General features: G+C 40.5%; 1 protein-coding gene across 1 annotated transcript; it reads left to right on the top strand.

The window, feature by feature from the left end:
• The first annotated feature begins 4,278 nt into the window (after window positions 1–4,278).
• Window positions 4,279–15,960, top strand: LOC118563809 (SH3 domain-binding protein 4-like). Its single transcript, XM_036139735.1, has 4 exons — window positions 4,279–4,349; window positions 5,635–5,806; window positions 7,643–7,831; window positions 10,086–15,960. The coding sequence occupies exons 1-4, from the start codon at window positions 4,279–4,281 to the stop codon at window positions 10,308–10,310; spliced, it is 657 nt and encodes a 218-aa protein (XP_035995628.1). The 3' UTR covers window positions 10,311–15,960.
• The last annotated feature ends 508 nt before the right edge of the window (window positions 15,961–16,468 follow it).

Below are 16,468 nucleotides of genomic sequence, written 5' to 3'. Positions count from 1 at the left end.
TCTGTGGCATTTAACTAACCACACTCTCGCATACGCTCAGTGAGTCCCGTAATACAGAGAACAGCTGACATTTTGGGAAAAAAACACAGCACAGCGTTTTAATTCCTCCACGGCGGTGAAGTTGTTGCAGCGTAGGGGTTGTCTGCTTGTTCTGTCTGCAGCACCAAATGACTCAAACTCAGAGTTCAGTGATCAATATTTTAAAAACAAGACATTAGAAGTTTACACCAGACAGTTTTTGACAATTAAGATGGATCTAAAAATGAATAAAGTGCACCATAAACCAATTTGTCTTCAGGCTGAGACAGAAAATAGTCTGTTACACAGCAGCCCTATAGATCGCTTGTCTGCTGTCAGACTGCATGAAATCCAATATGACATTTGTTGCACATTAGTAGGAGTTTGAAGATGGTGTAATTGTGTTCATCTTTTAATTTTTAAAATGAAACGGTGTCATCTTTCGATTCAAGGGTTTCACATATTAGGACATATAAGGACAACAAAAGTGTGTGAAAAACTGCGTACCCAAGATTTAGTCCCTGTTTGCACGACAATTCACTGAAAACGAGACATTGTTCCGTTTTTGTCAAACATGTCTACATGACGATGTTTACTAATTACAATCTCCGTTAAAATGGCAGCCGCAGAGATTTGAAGAGTGTAATTCCACTAGTGGTGCTAAGTTTTCTGAAACTCAACATGCACAGAACTCTGAAGTCATATGATAAGTTCAGGGTGAGATGGTTAAGGTTGTCATGTAAACAGGGCATTAATAGATTGCAAAAATAATTGTTTAATCTGATGAAAAAAGTTTTGCCCCTTCTTCTTTACAACATTGTGTTAGTTTATTGAGGTTTGCCAGCATTCATTTTGGCACATGTCTCTTATGGTCTGACAGCTATGTAAACAGGTTTGGGATCTTTACTTTGGCTGGGCTTTGATTCTTCGCGCTGCAGTGTTTGGGATCCTTGTATTCTTAATGACCCCAGTTTGAACCAAAGCTTCAGCTACAAGAAAATGGGCTCAAAGATCATCACCTTTCCCCCCCGTCTGACAGTACCTCTAAAGTGTTTGTGATGATAACATCTGTTTGGTATTCACCAAACATGCTGCTGTTCATTGTGGCCAAACATCTCTACTTTGGTCTTATCCACAAAGGAGATTGTTCCAGAAGTCCGCAGTTGTTCCGCAGTTCATTCAAAGGCTACTTTGCATACCAAAATCATACTGCCGTATTATTCTAGAGAGAAGAGGCTTTCTCTTGGAAACTTGGAAACCAAACACTCCGTACTTCAATGTTTGATTAGTTGCATTGTTGTGAACTTTAACAGGACATAACCAGTGTTGCCAAGTCCGCTTATTAACCTTAATAAACCACTTATTATGAGCGACTCTGGGCTACATTGTTTCTAAAGTCCCTTGTAAATTCTGTGAGTCGTGGGTTGTGGATTTTTGGGCTTGTTTCAGAAAGTGAAGTTGCTTATTTAGGCTCTAAAATAAGTGACGATAAACACGTTAGAGACCTGCTTGCATATAGTACTGGCTGAAATATCCCTCCGCCTCTCCGCGTTCACACACTCCTACCTATAGACAAGATATACTAAACGGCTCATTACGTGCTAGAGCACTTCCGGTGTTTCCGCCATATTGGCTGGGTCTTTTCTACTCCAGGCTGACATAGGAGCCAATGGGAATAAATGCAGAGGGAGCAATTTTGCCTGTTTTTTGTGCAGTTCATGGCTGCAATAACCGGAAACTGCTGAAAGAAGATTGAGTGGTGCAGATGACCATTTTGGGCCGAGATTCTCAAGATGAGTTTTTACGCGCTGATAATATCGCAGAAAACCTAACCCATAAACCACACTTTAATGCTTATTAATTTGTTGTCTCTGTTGATAAACTAAGGCTGAATCACATTGCCAAATGAAGTACCTGGAGTTACAGTGTCAGCACATACAAGAAGCTGTGCAAAATGGGTCTCTTTCAATGATATTAAGCTCCTGCCTCAGTTACAAGTTAAGTGTAAGACACAAATCATGTGCAAATTATAAACCCTTTTCCAGGGTTAAACAAAAAGGTGTGTATGCACATGGATATAAGCAGCACACAAATAAATATAAAGAAATGACTGTTGTTGGTGATGATCTACGGTCATCTTTGCTTGTTTTCTACTCCTCCTCCACCCACAGCACGTCTGTCTTTTTCACATATAGAAGACAAATAGGAATGTAAAACATGTAAGACTGACAGTTTGTCCCTTTTCGGGTTCTGAAATCAGAATTTGCGACGCAAAATGGTGCGTCACAATGGGGTGTAGCAACACCTATGTATTTGTAAACTACTAATTCTAAGTTATGAGAACACTTTTATTTTTTAATGTGATGTTATTAGGCTTAGCAGAATATGTATTTATAAAAGTAATACTTGATTTTTGCTAATTAAGAACCAAATTAGTTACACACTGTCTCTTTAAAGACTTTTCTGATGTCTTCCATCTTGGCATTGTGTTGAGACCCACCTGCTAGTCAGAAAACTGCCAAACCTCATGCTCTTATAGAAGTGATCACTCTTGTTTTTGATCAGCCAGTCAGTTGCTTTTGACGAGCTGCAACTTGCTGATACCTGAAATACAAAGAAATAAGCGAGGGATTGCTTATACTTTTGCATACAGCTTTCACATATTGCCGTCTGTTTTTGTTCAGTAAATCATGACAAGGTAGATTCTGTTGTTTTTTTCTTCACTTGAGTTCGTCAGTGCTGTGTCACACGTACAAGCTCACAGCACAAAGACGGGCGTTGTTTCTTTCTCTTCTGACTGTTTAGGGACAGTTGATAAAATGGAGACATTTTTGCAAATGCTTCAGAAAACAAGTCAGGACGTTTTCCAGAAAGTGGCCACAGACGCTTGTTGCAAGATTAAGTAAAATGCTGAAGCCACACCAGCGACAGCTCACGTAATTGACTTGCACAGCAACTACCTGCATCGACTGTGTGTGCACACTGTGAGGGAGAGGATTTATAATGCTTTTAGGATGTCTGCCATGATGCCCTCTGTTTGCAGAAGAAGCTATACACCCCTCAGCAAATAAATTAGAACTTCCCTCACTGAAGGATGTTTGTGTGCTCCATTTATTTCAGAGAAGAAAAAAAAGCCCTGATATGACAGATTTTTTAATTTAAACAGCTGGAGATTTTGGTTTTATAAAGCACTCCCCAAAAATAAGGAAAACATTTTTTTTGGTTCTTTTTTTTTTAGATGTGCTGTTGGATGGAACATTAGATAATTGGCCGGGAATTTGCCGTTTCAAGATAAATACCTGCAAACGGCTAAATGTAAATTAGTCAGCAAGACACAAACAGTGTCATGCCTGAAAAAATTGGAGGGTTGATGAAGAAATACTGACAAGACAAGTGCTGCGGGTATCGAATAGTTTAGTACGGTGGCCGAGAGGTGCAAGCGCACTGCAAGTACATAAATGAGCTACATTTTGCCTTTGCATGTTTTTGGTGTGTATGAGTAATTGCCTCTTTTGTCTATGAAGTGCCATTTGTGTTTGCAACACATTTATGAATTTGAGGTGCGTTTACACCTCTCGGCCACCATAGTTTAGGAATGGAGTAGGCCATCAACTAATCCCTTGATTAAATGAGAAATTAGCATTCCCAAAATGTTTTTTCTTTAACAACTTTTCTTGAAGAAACCCCTTTTTCTGCGTCAGCACTGTGCAGCTAACCATCTACATTCAGTTTAGTAATTATATCGCCACAGTAAGTCTGGTTATTTGGAACAAACAAAACAACCGAATCAGAAGTTCTTTCCATCAATTCATTCCGTCCCTTTGAGGAACCGATTCAGCATTCGTTCACTGGATCTGTTAGTTTTTTCGATTTCACAATTTCATTCAGTGATGTCGAACATTTGGAACTCCTACGAATAAAAAGGGAAACTCTGTAAAGTGAGACGGTGTGAACGAAAAGCACGGAATTTTGCACAAAAATGTAACAAAGCAAAAAAAAAAAAAACATATTACTTGCGACCAAGTAGAGTAGATCAGGCATGCTCCAAATCAGTCGGTTGTGTAGGTTTGTAATAGTGAATGGTCATCCATCTAAGATCCACAGTAAAAACTATGATCAAACCAAAATAGAACATTTTAGCCTAAAAACACTGCACATCCAAATGGGTATGCCGTGGTGAAACATGGTGGTGGCAGCATCATGCTGTGGTGATGCTTTCCTCCACAAGGGACAGGGAAGTTGGCCGTTGTTGTTGGGAAGATGGACGAAACTAAAAGCAGGACAACCCTGGAAGGGAAGCTGTTTGAGGCTGCAGAAGACTTGAGACCGAGGTAAAGGATCGCCTTACAGAAAATTCCAGAGAGCTAAACTCAATTGATATGATGCCAACAGTAACATTTCTCCGTCCTGAAAGTGAACACCTGACTGCTCTAACCCCCAAGCAACTAAGAAGTTGAAATGGTGGTGATAGTGAAGCTTACATCGTTAACAGAGGTGTTTTTGTCTTATCAACCAACATTAAGGCAAAGAAGACGGGGGTAAAAAACGGTTCAAACGAGTCGTACATCATGTCAGTAAAGGTATTTCAAGGTAACTACGGACAAATCAACATTAAAGCCCAAAACCTTACCCAACTTAAATACTCAACTTATGCAACCAGATGGTGTAACATACATATGTCCAGAACACATAAAACACAGCGCAACCAGTGATTAACATTCCCTTTAATTTACCACCAAGCATACAATGTAATCATGAACAAAAATTGCATTACCGTTGTACAGACGAGAGTATGCAGTAGTTCCCACTGATCATGAGGGTGGCTGCTTTATACATTTGCTTTATATACTTTATGCTTTATGTACTTTCCCCACTTTGCAGCGTTTAACCATTTTTACCAATATTTCTCAAAGAAACAAATCCACTCTGACCGCAATGCGGACATAATGCTAAATCCTGTAAATGTTGTCAGGGTAAAAGGCCTGTAGCTCCTGCAGGTAAGGGGTATTTCACTTTGGGACAAATGTCGACCGCTGATTGGTCAGTTACTGACGAGCCTCCAAGATCGATTGACAGGCGGCGTCACATCCATAGAGAGAATCTGTGGCGCTCTTTTGAAAATTGATGTTCACAGACATTCTTGTCCAATCTGACTGAACTGCGCTGGTTTGCTAACACAACTGGAGCCCTAATTTCAGTCTGTAAAAATGACAAAGTTAGTTTAACAGACTGTCTGTTGAACTTTTCGGACTGTGCTACGGCTTGCTAGAATAGATTTACTAGTGATACTTAGTAGCACTTGTTTCCAACAGAAATCTTAAGAGTGCCAGAGCAGCAAGTGTTCCCTTTAACTTTTGGCAGGGACTTTCTGTTCAGTTATCCAGCCGGGAAGCAAGGCGCTTCTTCCCCCTCTGCGCTCATAAAGAACCCGAGACAAACAAAATTATGTGCGACTCCACGGTGGTGTTACTCAAGATGACAAACTTGCGTCTGAGCTGCTCTTCATTTCGCTTTCTGACTTTGATGTGAGCAGTCGCCGCCCGGCATTCCTGCGGAGCAGAAATTATTGTCCAATCGGCCGCAGCTGCCACTATCTCGTCCTACGGTCTGTCTCAGTCTCAAGAACGAGCGAGGACTGCCGGAGCCTGGAGGCTGCATTCCTCGCTCCACTCCCCCTGCCCCCCCCGCGTCCGGCCTTCCCCACCCGCCTCACCGCATTCCCCCATCCTCACCCTTCCTTCATATCCTGTCGTTCCACACATTCCTGTGCATTCAAGCGAGGCCCCAAGTTGGAACATAAAGTCACCTTTGCTCTGTTGAGACTGCGAGTTGAAAGCCGCATCACGACCGTCTGGACTGCATCTCTGTTGTTAGGACGTGTTTGCGTTGCAGCAGAGGAAATATTTTTAGGGTAGAGAGGGAACCTTTTTTTTTTTTTTTGGAAAGTTTGGATTTGTGAGAAGCTGGGAAGGATTACTCCAAAGGGAGGATATTTGTGGAGTGTTTACACTTTTATAAAGTTCAACTATTACTCCCTTAAAAAAGCTTTTTGGTTTGGATTTTTTATTTAGGGTTAAACTGGAGGCATCCTCAGGCAGACTGCCTGTAGACCGGGGCTTTCAATAAAGACTCCATGGCACTGAATTGACCTGTCTCCCTTAAAGCAGCGTTTCCTGTCTAATATCCTTTATGTGTGTTTCGTCTGTGGATGTAAAAAAGCACTCCCGCCCGCAGGGAGATGTGGAAAGTACCTCTTCCTCATGTGTGTCTGTGCCTGTAATTGTGTTGCATGAATGCGCCCGCATTTGCATGTGCCTCGTTTGTATTTGCAAATCCACCGTGATGCACCGCAGGTCGCCTGCTACAGGAACAGCTCAAGTCTGCCCAGCAGTTTTTTTTTTCTTTTTTTGTCTTTTGTTTGACCTATTATAACCATCAGCAGCTGTCTGGGCAGAATCGACATAGACAGGGAGGTCAGAAAGGCCAGAGAGGGGCGGGGCCGCGCTCCGGTTCAGGTCGGTTCAAATCCAAGCAGTCTGTCGACATGATTCCATGTTTTGTTGTTATATTTTTTTTTTTATTGGTTTTTACTCTCAGGATAATCCTGCAGTGAGTCGTGAGAATGGAGATGTCATTCGGATGATTAACTTCAGATGAGAGAAAGGAAGCTGCTGTCACGCTGTTTTATATCTTACCAAGAATACAGGCATATTGAAAAAATGTGTGTTATATGGGTCTAGACATGAATATTTCTATACTATTTTTTTTTCTTCATTTTTATTTAAGGACTTGCCTATAGATAATGGAAAAAAGATAATTATCTTCTGAATTTTGTAGGGCAAACCATCAGTTTCACTTTCAGTTTCAAACATGTCTCATGCCCAGGTACATGAATCTTGATTAGTGCAGACAGCACGGGGTGGCAGTAGGTAAAGTAATGTTATCATTGGACCCGTACTGTGACATTTGTGTAAATCCAGTAGCAGTAGCACGTCTATACAGTGAGAGCCACCGTGCTCTTTTGTCAGATTGTTTCGAGATGCCAAAAACAACTCGTGGCAGCTTGGCGCAGCTGAGTCAGATTTTATTTGAGTCAGCATCAAACGTGCTGTAGGCTGATACTAAAGCATTATTTCTCTATGGCACCCTGTCTTCTCCTCCTATTAAAACAAAAGGCTGATGTGTGACTGGGATATTATCCTGATTGTTCTAAGGCTATTTTTTTTTAAATGATATGTCCTGGACCTTTTCAGTTAGTTTTGATGAGCTGTTTTCTTCCCATCACTCAAGTAAGGACATGAATCTGCTGTGAAATATTCATTTTTTCTTCTACTTCCAACAGAAAGTAACTGAAATATTCATAAAGCTGAGATTTGTGGGGGGTTGAGGAGTGAGGCTCTGGGAGGTAACCCAGGATCAAGTCAGTGGACATTTAATAATCTCATTAAAGTGGGCATTTTAGCATCGTCAGCTCCTTCCTAACAGTTCTGGCCTCTTCTGTCTTGTCTTATTTTTTGACTCCCAGTCTGAGTTCAGTCTGTTTTTGTCTGCACCTAATCTACCTCCATTACATCAGATTTTACCTTCATTCAGTCTTTCTTTACCTTTCTTTGCTTCTCTGTAGGCTCTGCTGAAGATGGACTGTCAGGGTCTCGTGGCCAGACTTGTCATGGACTTCGTCCTCCTGACCACCGCCGTCGAGGTGGCCGGGCGCTGGAGGGAGCTGGCCGAGAGGCTGGCCAAGGTCTCCCGGCAGCAGATGGACGCTTACGAGGCGCCGCACCGCGACAAGAACGGCGTGGTGGACAGCGAGGTACGTCCGTCTGAACATGTTATAACAATGTGCCCTGTAAAACTATTCATACATACCCCTTGAACTTTTCCACATTCAATTCAGTTCAAAAATTCTTATTCCCAAAAGGGAAATTAATTGTCACAATACAGCAACAATTATTTTGTAGATTTTGTTGGGATGTTATGTGGTAGATCAACTCATAGCGACTGGTAACTTCATTTCAGCATCTCACAAAGCGCTGTTCCACCATCTGAAAACAGAAAGAGCATGGCACATTTTCCAATTTACTAAGATATGACCCTCCACCTAAGCTGGTAGTCTCGGCTAGAGGAGAAAAAAGGTGAGAGGCTAATGGTAACTCTGGGGGAGGTCGAGAGTAGGTGGGACAATATCAGTCTGCTGGAAAACTCCACGTGGCAAACCTGCTTTAGATGTTTAGACATCATCAAGGAGGACCTACAACAGTTCACCTGCACCACACATCAAATAAGTCAATGTTCCCGTTAAAATGGGTCAAAGCAAGTCTAGGTTGAGTTTTCAGTCTTGATTTAAAGGAACTCAGTGTTTCGGCTGTTTTTCGGTTTTTTGAAAGTTTGTTTCAGATTTGTGGAGCATAGAAGCTGAATGCTGCTTCTCCATGTTTGGTTCTGGTTCTGGGTCTGCAAAGTAGGCTGGAGTCAGTTAGTGGTCTGGAGGGTTGATACACTGATAACAAGTCTGTGATGTATTTAGGTGCTAAGCCATTCAGGGATTTATAGACTAACAGAAGTATTTTAAAGTCTATTCTCTGAGATACAGGGAGCCAGTGTAAGGACTTTAGAACTGGGGTGATGTGCTCTACTTTCTTAGTCTTGGTGAGGACGCGGGCAGCAGCGTTCTGGATCAGCTGCAGCTGTCTGATTAAGTTTTTTGGGCAGGCCTGTGAAAACACCGTTGCAGTAATCAATGCGGCTTAAGATAAACACATGGAGGAGTTTCTCTAGATTTCATTGAGACATCAGTCCTTTAATCCTGGAAATGTTCTTCAGGTGACAGAAGGCTGACTTTGTAACTGTCTTTATGTGTCCTTGAAGGTTCAGGTCTGAGTCCATCACTACTCCCAGATCTCAGGCCTGATCACTAGTTTGTAGTTGTAATAATTGCAGCTCCAATAATCCTATAATATTTCAGTAAGAAATATGGTGGCGGCAAACATCATGATATGGGAACATCCACAGGAACAGGAAAGCTGATCAGAGTTCATTGGAAGATGGGTTGAAATTCAGAGCGATACAGAAGAGAGAACCTGTTAGAGGCTGCAGGAAGGATGACACTGTAATGGAGGCTCACCCTCCAGCAGGGCAATGACCCATACCACACGATGGCCTGGTTTAGATCAAAGCATATGTGTCTGTTAAATGGATCTAGAATATGTTGCAGAATTCCAAATTAATGTTCCCAGTTTCTCTATATCCAGAAAAAAAAGCAGACATGTGTGAAAATTGAAGAAAAAAAACCTCAACAGACTTACAGCCAGTGTTGTAGTCAAGTCACTATGCCTCGAGTCCGAGTCCAGGTTCGAGTCTCCAGTGTTCAAGTCCAAGTCAAGTCCAAGTCATTAAAAAAAAAATCTGAGTCGAGTCCGAGTCAAGTCCACTACTCATCCGAGTCGAGTCACTATTGATCAAGTCGAGTCCAAGTTCTGCACTAAAGTAAGCATAGCCTACATGTTTTTAAACTAAAAAAAAAAATCCACACTCCACCACATTGCACTAATAATTTAGATATTAAAATCATACACCAAATAATATTCTAATGACATATTAAAATTATAGCCTAATCATATAAAAAAAAAGTTGAGTCTTTTTCTCAATTTCTGAATAATCTGAATGTAGGAGTCCGAGTCCAAGTTCGAGTCATCAGTGCTCAAGTCCAAGTCAAGTCACGAGTCTCTAAATTTAGCTAATGACTCGGACTCGAGTTCGAGTCTCGGACTCGAGTCCTACAACACTGCTTACAGCTTTGATTGCAGTGAGAGGTGCTTCTATAATGTGTTGACTCTTTGGACTGATAAAAAAAAAAAACAGTACACACCTAAAAAATAATTCACTACCTGGTGTTGATATATTGCAAAATAAATAAATAAAAATAAGATCCCTATAAAAATACACCGAAGTTTGTGATTCAGTTCTGACAAAATGTGAAAATGTTCAACTATGGATACGTTTGGTGATCACTGTTAGGAGGCGTCATGGTTACCAGATTAAACACAGTTTGCCTTTTATATCCACAGGCCATGTGGAAGCCGGCGTACGACTTCCTGGTCACGTGGGCCGCTCAGATCGGCGACAGCTACAGGGACGTGATCCAGGAGCTTCACATGGGCCTGGACAAGATGAAGAGTCCCATCACCAAACGCTGGAAGCACCTGACCGGCACGCTGATCCTGGTCAACTCCCTGGACATCCTGCGGAGCTCCGCCTTCAGCCCCGCCGCTCAGGATGACTACGCCATCTGAACTCTTTATAACCTTCCTATGCCCGATGAGTCCCCGCTTCAGCTCACTCCTCTGGAGCCTCGTTTCCTAACCTGGTTTAAAATGCTGCCCATCAGCTGACTGCCCCTGAACGCCAGTACAGCTGGTGCATGTTCTGTTCAACGTTGCCCGGCGGAACCCAAAACAAGACACGGAGCTCACATGAACTACACAGACTACCATGTTGTATATTTAAGTATTTTTCTACTCTAGTTATGGCACAGCCTTTTTTGTAAAGCAACACTTTGGTTAAGAACTGTGGATCAAACTGCAGAAACACTTTTTCAGACTACAGAAACTTTTTTAGATGCTTGTTGCAGTAGTTTCGTCATATGTACATGAAACAATGGTCAGATTGTTGTTCCTTTTGGTCCTTCTTATTTCAGAGAGCCAAATAATTCAACACCATTTTGTCCCGTTTTGATTCAAAACTGAAAGACGTTAAATCATGCTTCATAATTTATTCATTAGTCATTTGCTGCAAGGTTTGACCCTGTTTAAGGACTTTTCTCAAGGTTATGGAGTGGGTTTGTATTTAGTTCTTTTGAACTAATTGGCCAAGAAAAGGTGTTCTGAAATTATTTTGAACACTTTTTACAGTTTTCTGTCTACATTTTCAGTTCCACTGAGATCAGCATTACCAGCGTCCATTAAAACATCTCAGTTTAATGACTTCTCTTTGTACGGAGGAGTTTATATGGTGGCTGAGAAAGCTCATTTTTGGCTACTTCAAAATGAACTAATATTGCCTTTAAAAATGATTTCCTCTCTTACAGATTTCTAAAGTTTTGGTGTTTGGTTAAACGTCTCTCAGTGAGGTAAATGGACTGATTTTGTTTGCTATGAGCCATCCAGACTTGTTCCTGTCAGTGTGTGCAGAATCCTAACTGATGGCCGAGAATGTTTTCCATCAATGACGACAAATCAGCCAGGTCGCTCCAAACCATCACACTACCCCCAAAATGTTAAACTGTCTTCATGATGTTTGACTTGTGCAATTTTGTATTTGCTTTTCGTCAGGTGTAACAAGGATGCACGCCTCACAAAAAGTTGTTTTCCGCTTTTGCACATGCGACAACTGCCATTGCTTCCACTTTTGTACCATCAATACACACAACATGTTACCAAAAGTCTTTGGTATTGGTTGTTGACAAATGTGAGTGTTGCCTTTGTGTTCTCTCTGGTCAGAGTCATTGGAACGGTCACATGGACACAGTTGGATAAAAGATTAAATTGTGAACTCAGACCTTTCCTGTGGCATGTGAGGTTTGCAGTGCTTTAGATGGTCATTGTTTTTTTATGACCTCCTGGATGAGTTGTCGATGTGCTCTTGGAGTAATTTTTATTCAGCTGCCCACTCACTGTGGTTGACTGGAGACCCCCAGACTTACCAAAGGGTTGGTAACCGTTTCCAGGCAGAGAGATGTCAATGACTGTTTATTTTTGCTTTGCAAGTATTTTTTAGCCCACTTCATGTTGTGCAACAGGTTCTATTCACGTGGTTTTCTGATTGTTCACTTCAGCAAGTCATCAGGTCTAAATGGCGCTGGTGAAATTAACAAAAATTTCATGGTTTATCAAGGGAGGTGATGACATTTTCACATATGGACAGGTTGGTTTGGAGAGCTCATTTCTTGAAGTAAATCATTATTTAAAAAAACTGAATTTTGTATTTATCTTTGTAAGATATAAACATTTCTCAGAGGATCCACAATTGTGACAGAAAAGCAGAGAACAGAAGAAATGAGTGAGTGAGGTGTTTGCTTGACACTGAATTCTGACTTGTAATTCTTGTTGCTGTGTAAAACACTCTAACTAGAGCTCTTAATCAATTAACAAAGATTAACTACTTAATTGCAAATTAATTGCAATTAATCACATTTGAAGTCAGCTTATAATAAAGAATTTAAGTCATCAATTCAACAAAAATTACTCTTTTTTTTTTTTTTTTTTTTTACCTTTGACCTACTTTTAAAAACTGAAATAAAAACATTAAAGGGGCTGTGCTTGATGTGACCAATAATTTTTCGACATTTGGTTAAAAGGGCATCATGCACTGTCACCCAGTTACAGTGGTTGCTCTCTGTAGAGCGTGTGCAGTGCGAGGCAGATCATTTTTCATCGATAGCACGACTGAGCAAACAGAAGTGTACACAGCAATGCAGAGCGGCCACTTTTATCATTGCGTTAATTTTAACGCATCAAAATAAAAAATGTTAATAGTTAATGCGACGATTTTAACAGCCGCAATTAAAATCAAACTGAACTATACCAAATATTTTCAATTTTAATTAAATATGGAGAAAATGCCATGTGCCAGATTATACTGCTGCAATGCTAAAGAAGTTTTTTTTCTTTTCTTTTTTTAACTAAAGATGCTGTCTAATCACTGCTCTGCACATTGTGTGTAGCATTGTCCATAATCTTTGTGTAACATTCTTTGGACATGCAGTCCCAACCTTCCTTATCAGTTTTAGTTTCTTTGAGTCATTGCATCTGCAGTCCTGACAGATGGCTGCAAACAGTCGCTTTGCCACAGACCGCTGTCCACAAACTAACAGGTTTCCTGCATTTGCACTTCTTATTTACAAGCGGACACAATTTCTGATGAAAATTAGACTTTCAGAAACATGGACATGGGTACATGAAGAGATGACACCTTACCCTGCTGGACAAGAAAGTGAAAGGAGATAAACAACAGCGTGTTTTAGGATCATAGACATTATATAGGTAGATAATCTGGAGCTGATGTTTCAGTGCGGCCGCCATCTTGGATGGGTCTCTCCCGTGCTCCCATTGCACTGAGAAAGCTGTTTACCCAAATAAAATAAATCATAACTCCCTGAATTTTTACCAGATTTTCACACGGTTTGGTTTTTACAAACAGCAGAGACGTGGTTATGATACGGGACGCTGTCACACATGGAAAGACATGTTTTCATGCTGAAATATATTGTTTAAATAACGTATTTCATATATTTATGGTCTTTAACAGACAGACATATGCCATAGTACTGTATAAATATATGAATTCATACTGAAATACTTTTCAGCTATTTAACAAAGAGATATGTGGTATTACAAATTAACAATTGTATAAATTAATACATTTTATATTTTAATAAAGAAGCAACTTGGATTGTTCATTTAAATTTATTTCACTCTCTCTCACACGTACCATCGGGAGCTTTCTCTGCAGACCAACAATAATTACTTCTTTTTAAAGGCCTGGAAAAGAGTTCCAGGTCTTTTCAGTGTCTTACACTACCCTGCTTGCGACTACAACTGGAGCTTAAGACCCTTGAAAAATAAGTGTTTTGCACAGCTTCTTGCATGTGTTGGCACTCTGTAACTCTAGGGTACTTAATTTGGCAACATGATTCAGCCTTTGTTTGTGACATACAGAGATAAAAGATTAATAAGCATAAAATGATGGTCCATCTGTTCGGTTTCTGCATTGTTCTCACCAAGTAAAACAAATCCTCAGAGCCAATCTCAGCCCAAAATGGTGATCTGCACCACGTCATCTACTTTCAGTAGTTATCCCCGGTTATTGCAACCATAAGCTGCAGAAAATACGGGGCAAAGTTGCTCCCTCTGTGTTTCCTCCCATCGGCTCCTATTCCAGCCAAGAGTAGGAGAGACCCATCCAATATGGTGGCGCCGCAGGATGCGCTCCAGCACATAATGAGGCGTCTACATACATAATGTCTATGTTTAGGATCACTAGCCATGAGTCGAAAGCTTTCATGTGTTTTTGGGGTATACTGTTTTTTCTTAGAGTAGTTTGTAGAAATTGATCACGACAACATAGCTGGGTATAAAGTACAGATTCCCAAAATGCAAAGTGTTCAAGAAGCATATAAAGGGAAAAGCCAATTCTGCTTTGTGCATATTTAGGTTGATGACCTCACATGAGGTACAAGAACTGAGCTGACCATCTGGCATTAATACATCTGTACAGAATACAGTAAACACCTTTAAAAGATGGATTTGATTGCAGAAACACAAAGAAAGAGAAAAAGTAACAACAAACACAAACAGACTTACTCTGAAGAGCTCCATGTCAGCGTCTCAAACTTAAATGTGACATTATGCCTCATGTCAGTTCCCAAACTTTTCCTGGAGGCCCCTGTGATTTAAAGGAAAGTTGTCACACACCCCTCCCATCAATCTTTTCCACAGTTGAACAAAGAAAAGCCAACTGCCGTAAAACATATAACATAAAAATAAACAGCAATCTTCTTTAAATCACAAAACTACCACTTTTAAAATGTAATTGTTTTAAGTTCAACTGTCTATGTTACTGTGTAATTGAATTCAACATTGCCATTAATATATATATTTTAAATAGCCTTTCAAAATTGGTAATTTTTCCCACTCCATTTCCACCATGCCCTCTCCTGCTATTACACTACGCCCCCCACTTTGGGAACCACTGCCTTACGTGATGTCACCAGTGGTGTGTGTTTGTAGAAGCTTGGGTAGGATACTTTTTATCTAAATAAATATAAATTTATTACAAACTATAAAATATGACAACAACATGTTCTACAGCTGTTGGAAGTTTAATTGATTTGATAGAAAAGGTTTGACTAGTAGCTTTAATGCAGCACAAAAAGAATGATTGGGTTGATGTGTTGGATTAAATGGCTGAAAACAATAATTACACTGATAAGATTAAGTGACAGTAGGTCAACACAATCCTCCATTTTGCAAACAAAGTCAGCTCTTAAAGTTACAGGGTTTTTGAACGGTGTTCATTTTTTCCAGACAAAAAGTACATGAAAATGTGGAAACTGTAATGAAAGTGTCTGACATTTTCAGCAAGCGAATAAAAATTGGAGGCAGAATGAGTTGGGAAAAATAGCCCCGCTTAATCTAAAAAAAAAAAGGAAATCTGACTGTCGGTTTGTTGACAAAATCTCGCTTTTTTTCATTTCCTCTTCAAATAAATGATTTTCTTTTAACACCTTGGTGAAATATTTATGGTCTAAGATGGCCTAAAATGCATTCCCCTAAATTCCCATTAAAGACAAAATTTAACATCACCGTAGAAGGTAAAATGTCGAAAGATCCACCAAAACTAAGATGGTTACAGATGACTAAGTGGTTGATAAAATTAAAATGCGATGAAAAAAATGAATAAAGTACAGTCCAGACCCGGTTTACAGGTTCTCCCTTCTAACACATTCACTTTGTAAATGTAGTTATAACATGCTGCACATGTTGAGACAAAGTAATATTTTGCAACTTGGCAAAGCAGCTTTTTGAGCTCTCTCAGCCACCTTACGTTCAGTCACAGGACCTTAAAAACCCTACAGATACACACTCTTAGAGCAGGAGAAGGATTTAGCTTGTGTCAGTCTTTCATCCCTGTTATCAATGTACCAAACTTTGTGTTCCTTCTTCTATTGAACATTTAGTGACACTTTTTTGTCTATCCTCATAAAATGTATTTTCTGCAAGGCTTGCCAAAAAACCAGAGCGCTCTCAGATGTCCACTGTTGTTATGACACTGTCTGTTAAAGCGTCTTGCTGTTTTTCTGTGTGTTGATAACATAGAGATCCTTCTTGTGACTGCATACTTTTGTGTCAAAGCAGCTGTAAATAAAATGTAAATATTGCCGGACTCCATTTGGCTTTGAATGCACACGCTGAGGGGAAGAGCACACTTAGGGGGGCTGCTTATCTGCAGCGGGAGCAGCAGGTCACGATGTTTCATGTGTTATCAGGGCTCTGTTTATAGAATGCAGCTGGAGGATTCGCAGGCTCACAAAGTGTGCATGGGAGAGGGGGGGGGGGGGGGGGGGGGGATCGGGAGAAACAAGCCGGATGGGTGAAACGAGGGTCCTTAAGGCATGGCCTCCAACAAACTGCCTGCTTATCTTCAGCCCTCACCAGCCCATGTGGAACATTTAATGGATTAAACTTCAACTGCCTGAATAAAAAAAAAAAAGCCTAAAATTACTGATTTAATTTGTGTTAGACTTTATCAACACCACTGCTCCTTTGAAGAAAGAGCCAATTGGAACTGAGAGCTGGTTTAAAGGGGGGGAGAATTCGGCTCCCTGTTTGAATTTTAACCATCAGAGGTTTGTGGCTAAAATCCCTATCAGCAGTTTTTCAGATGTCCCTTT

Source organism: Fundulus heteroclitus, chromosome 7 (assembly GCF_011125445.2).
Source record: "Fundulus heteroclitus isolate FHET01 chromosome 7, MU-UCD_Fhet_4.1, whole genome shotgun sequence".
In the NCBI taxonomy this organism is placed as follows: Eukaryota; Metazoa; Chordata; class Actinopteri; order Cyprinodontiformes; family Fundulidae; genus Fundulus; species Fundulus heteroclitus.
The sequence above is the reverse complement of the archived record's forward strand: the minus strand, read 5'-3'. Positions and strand labels throughout refer to the sequence as shown.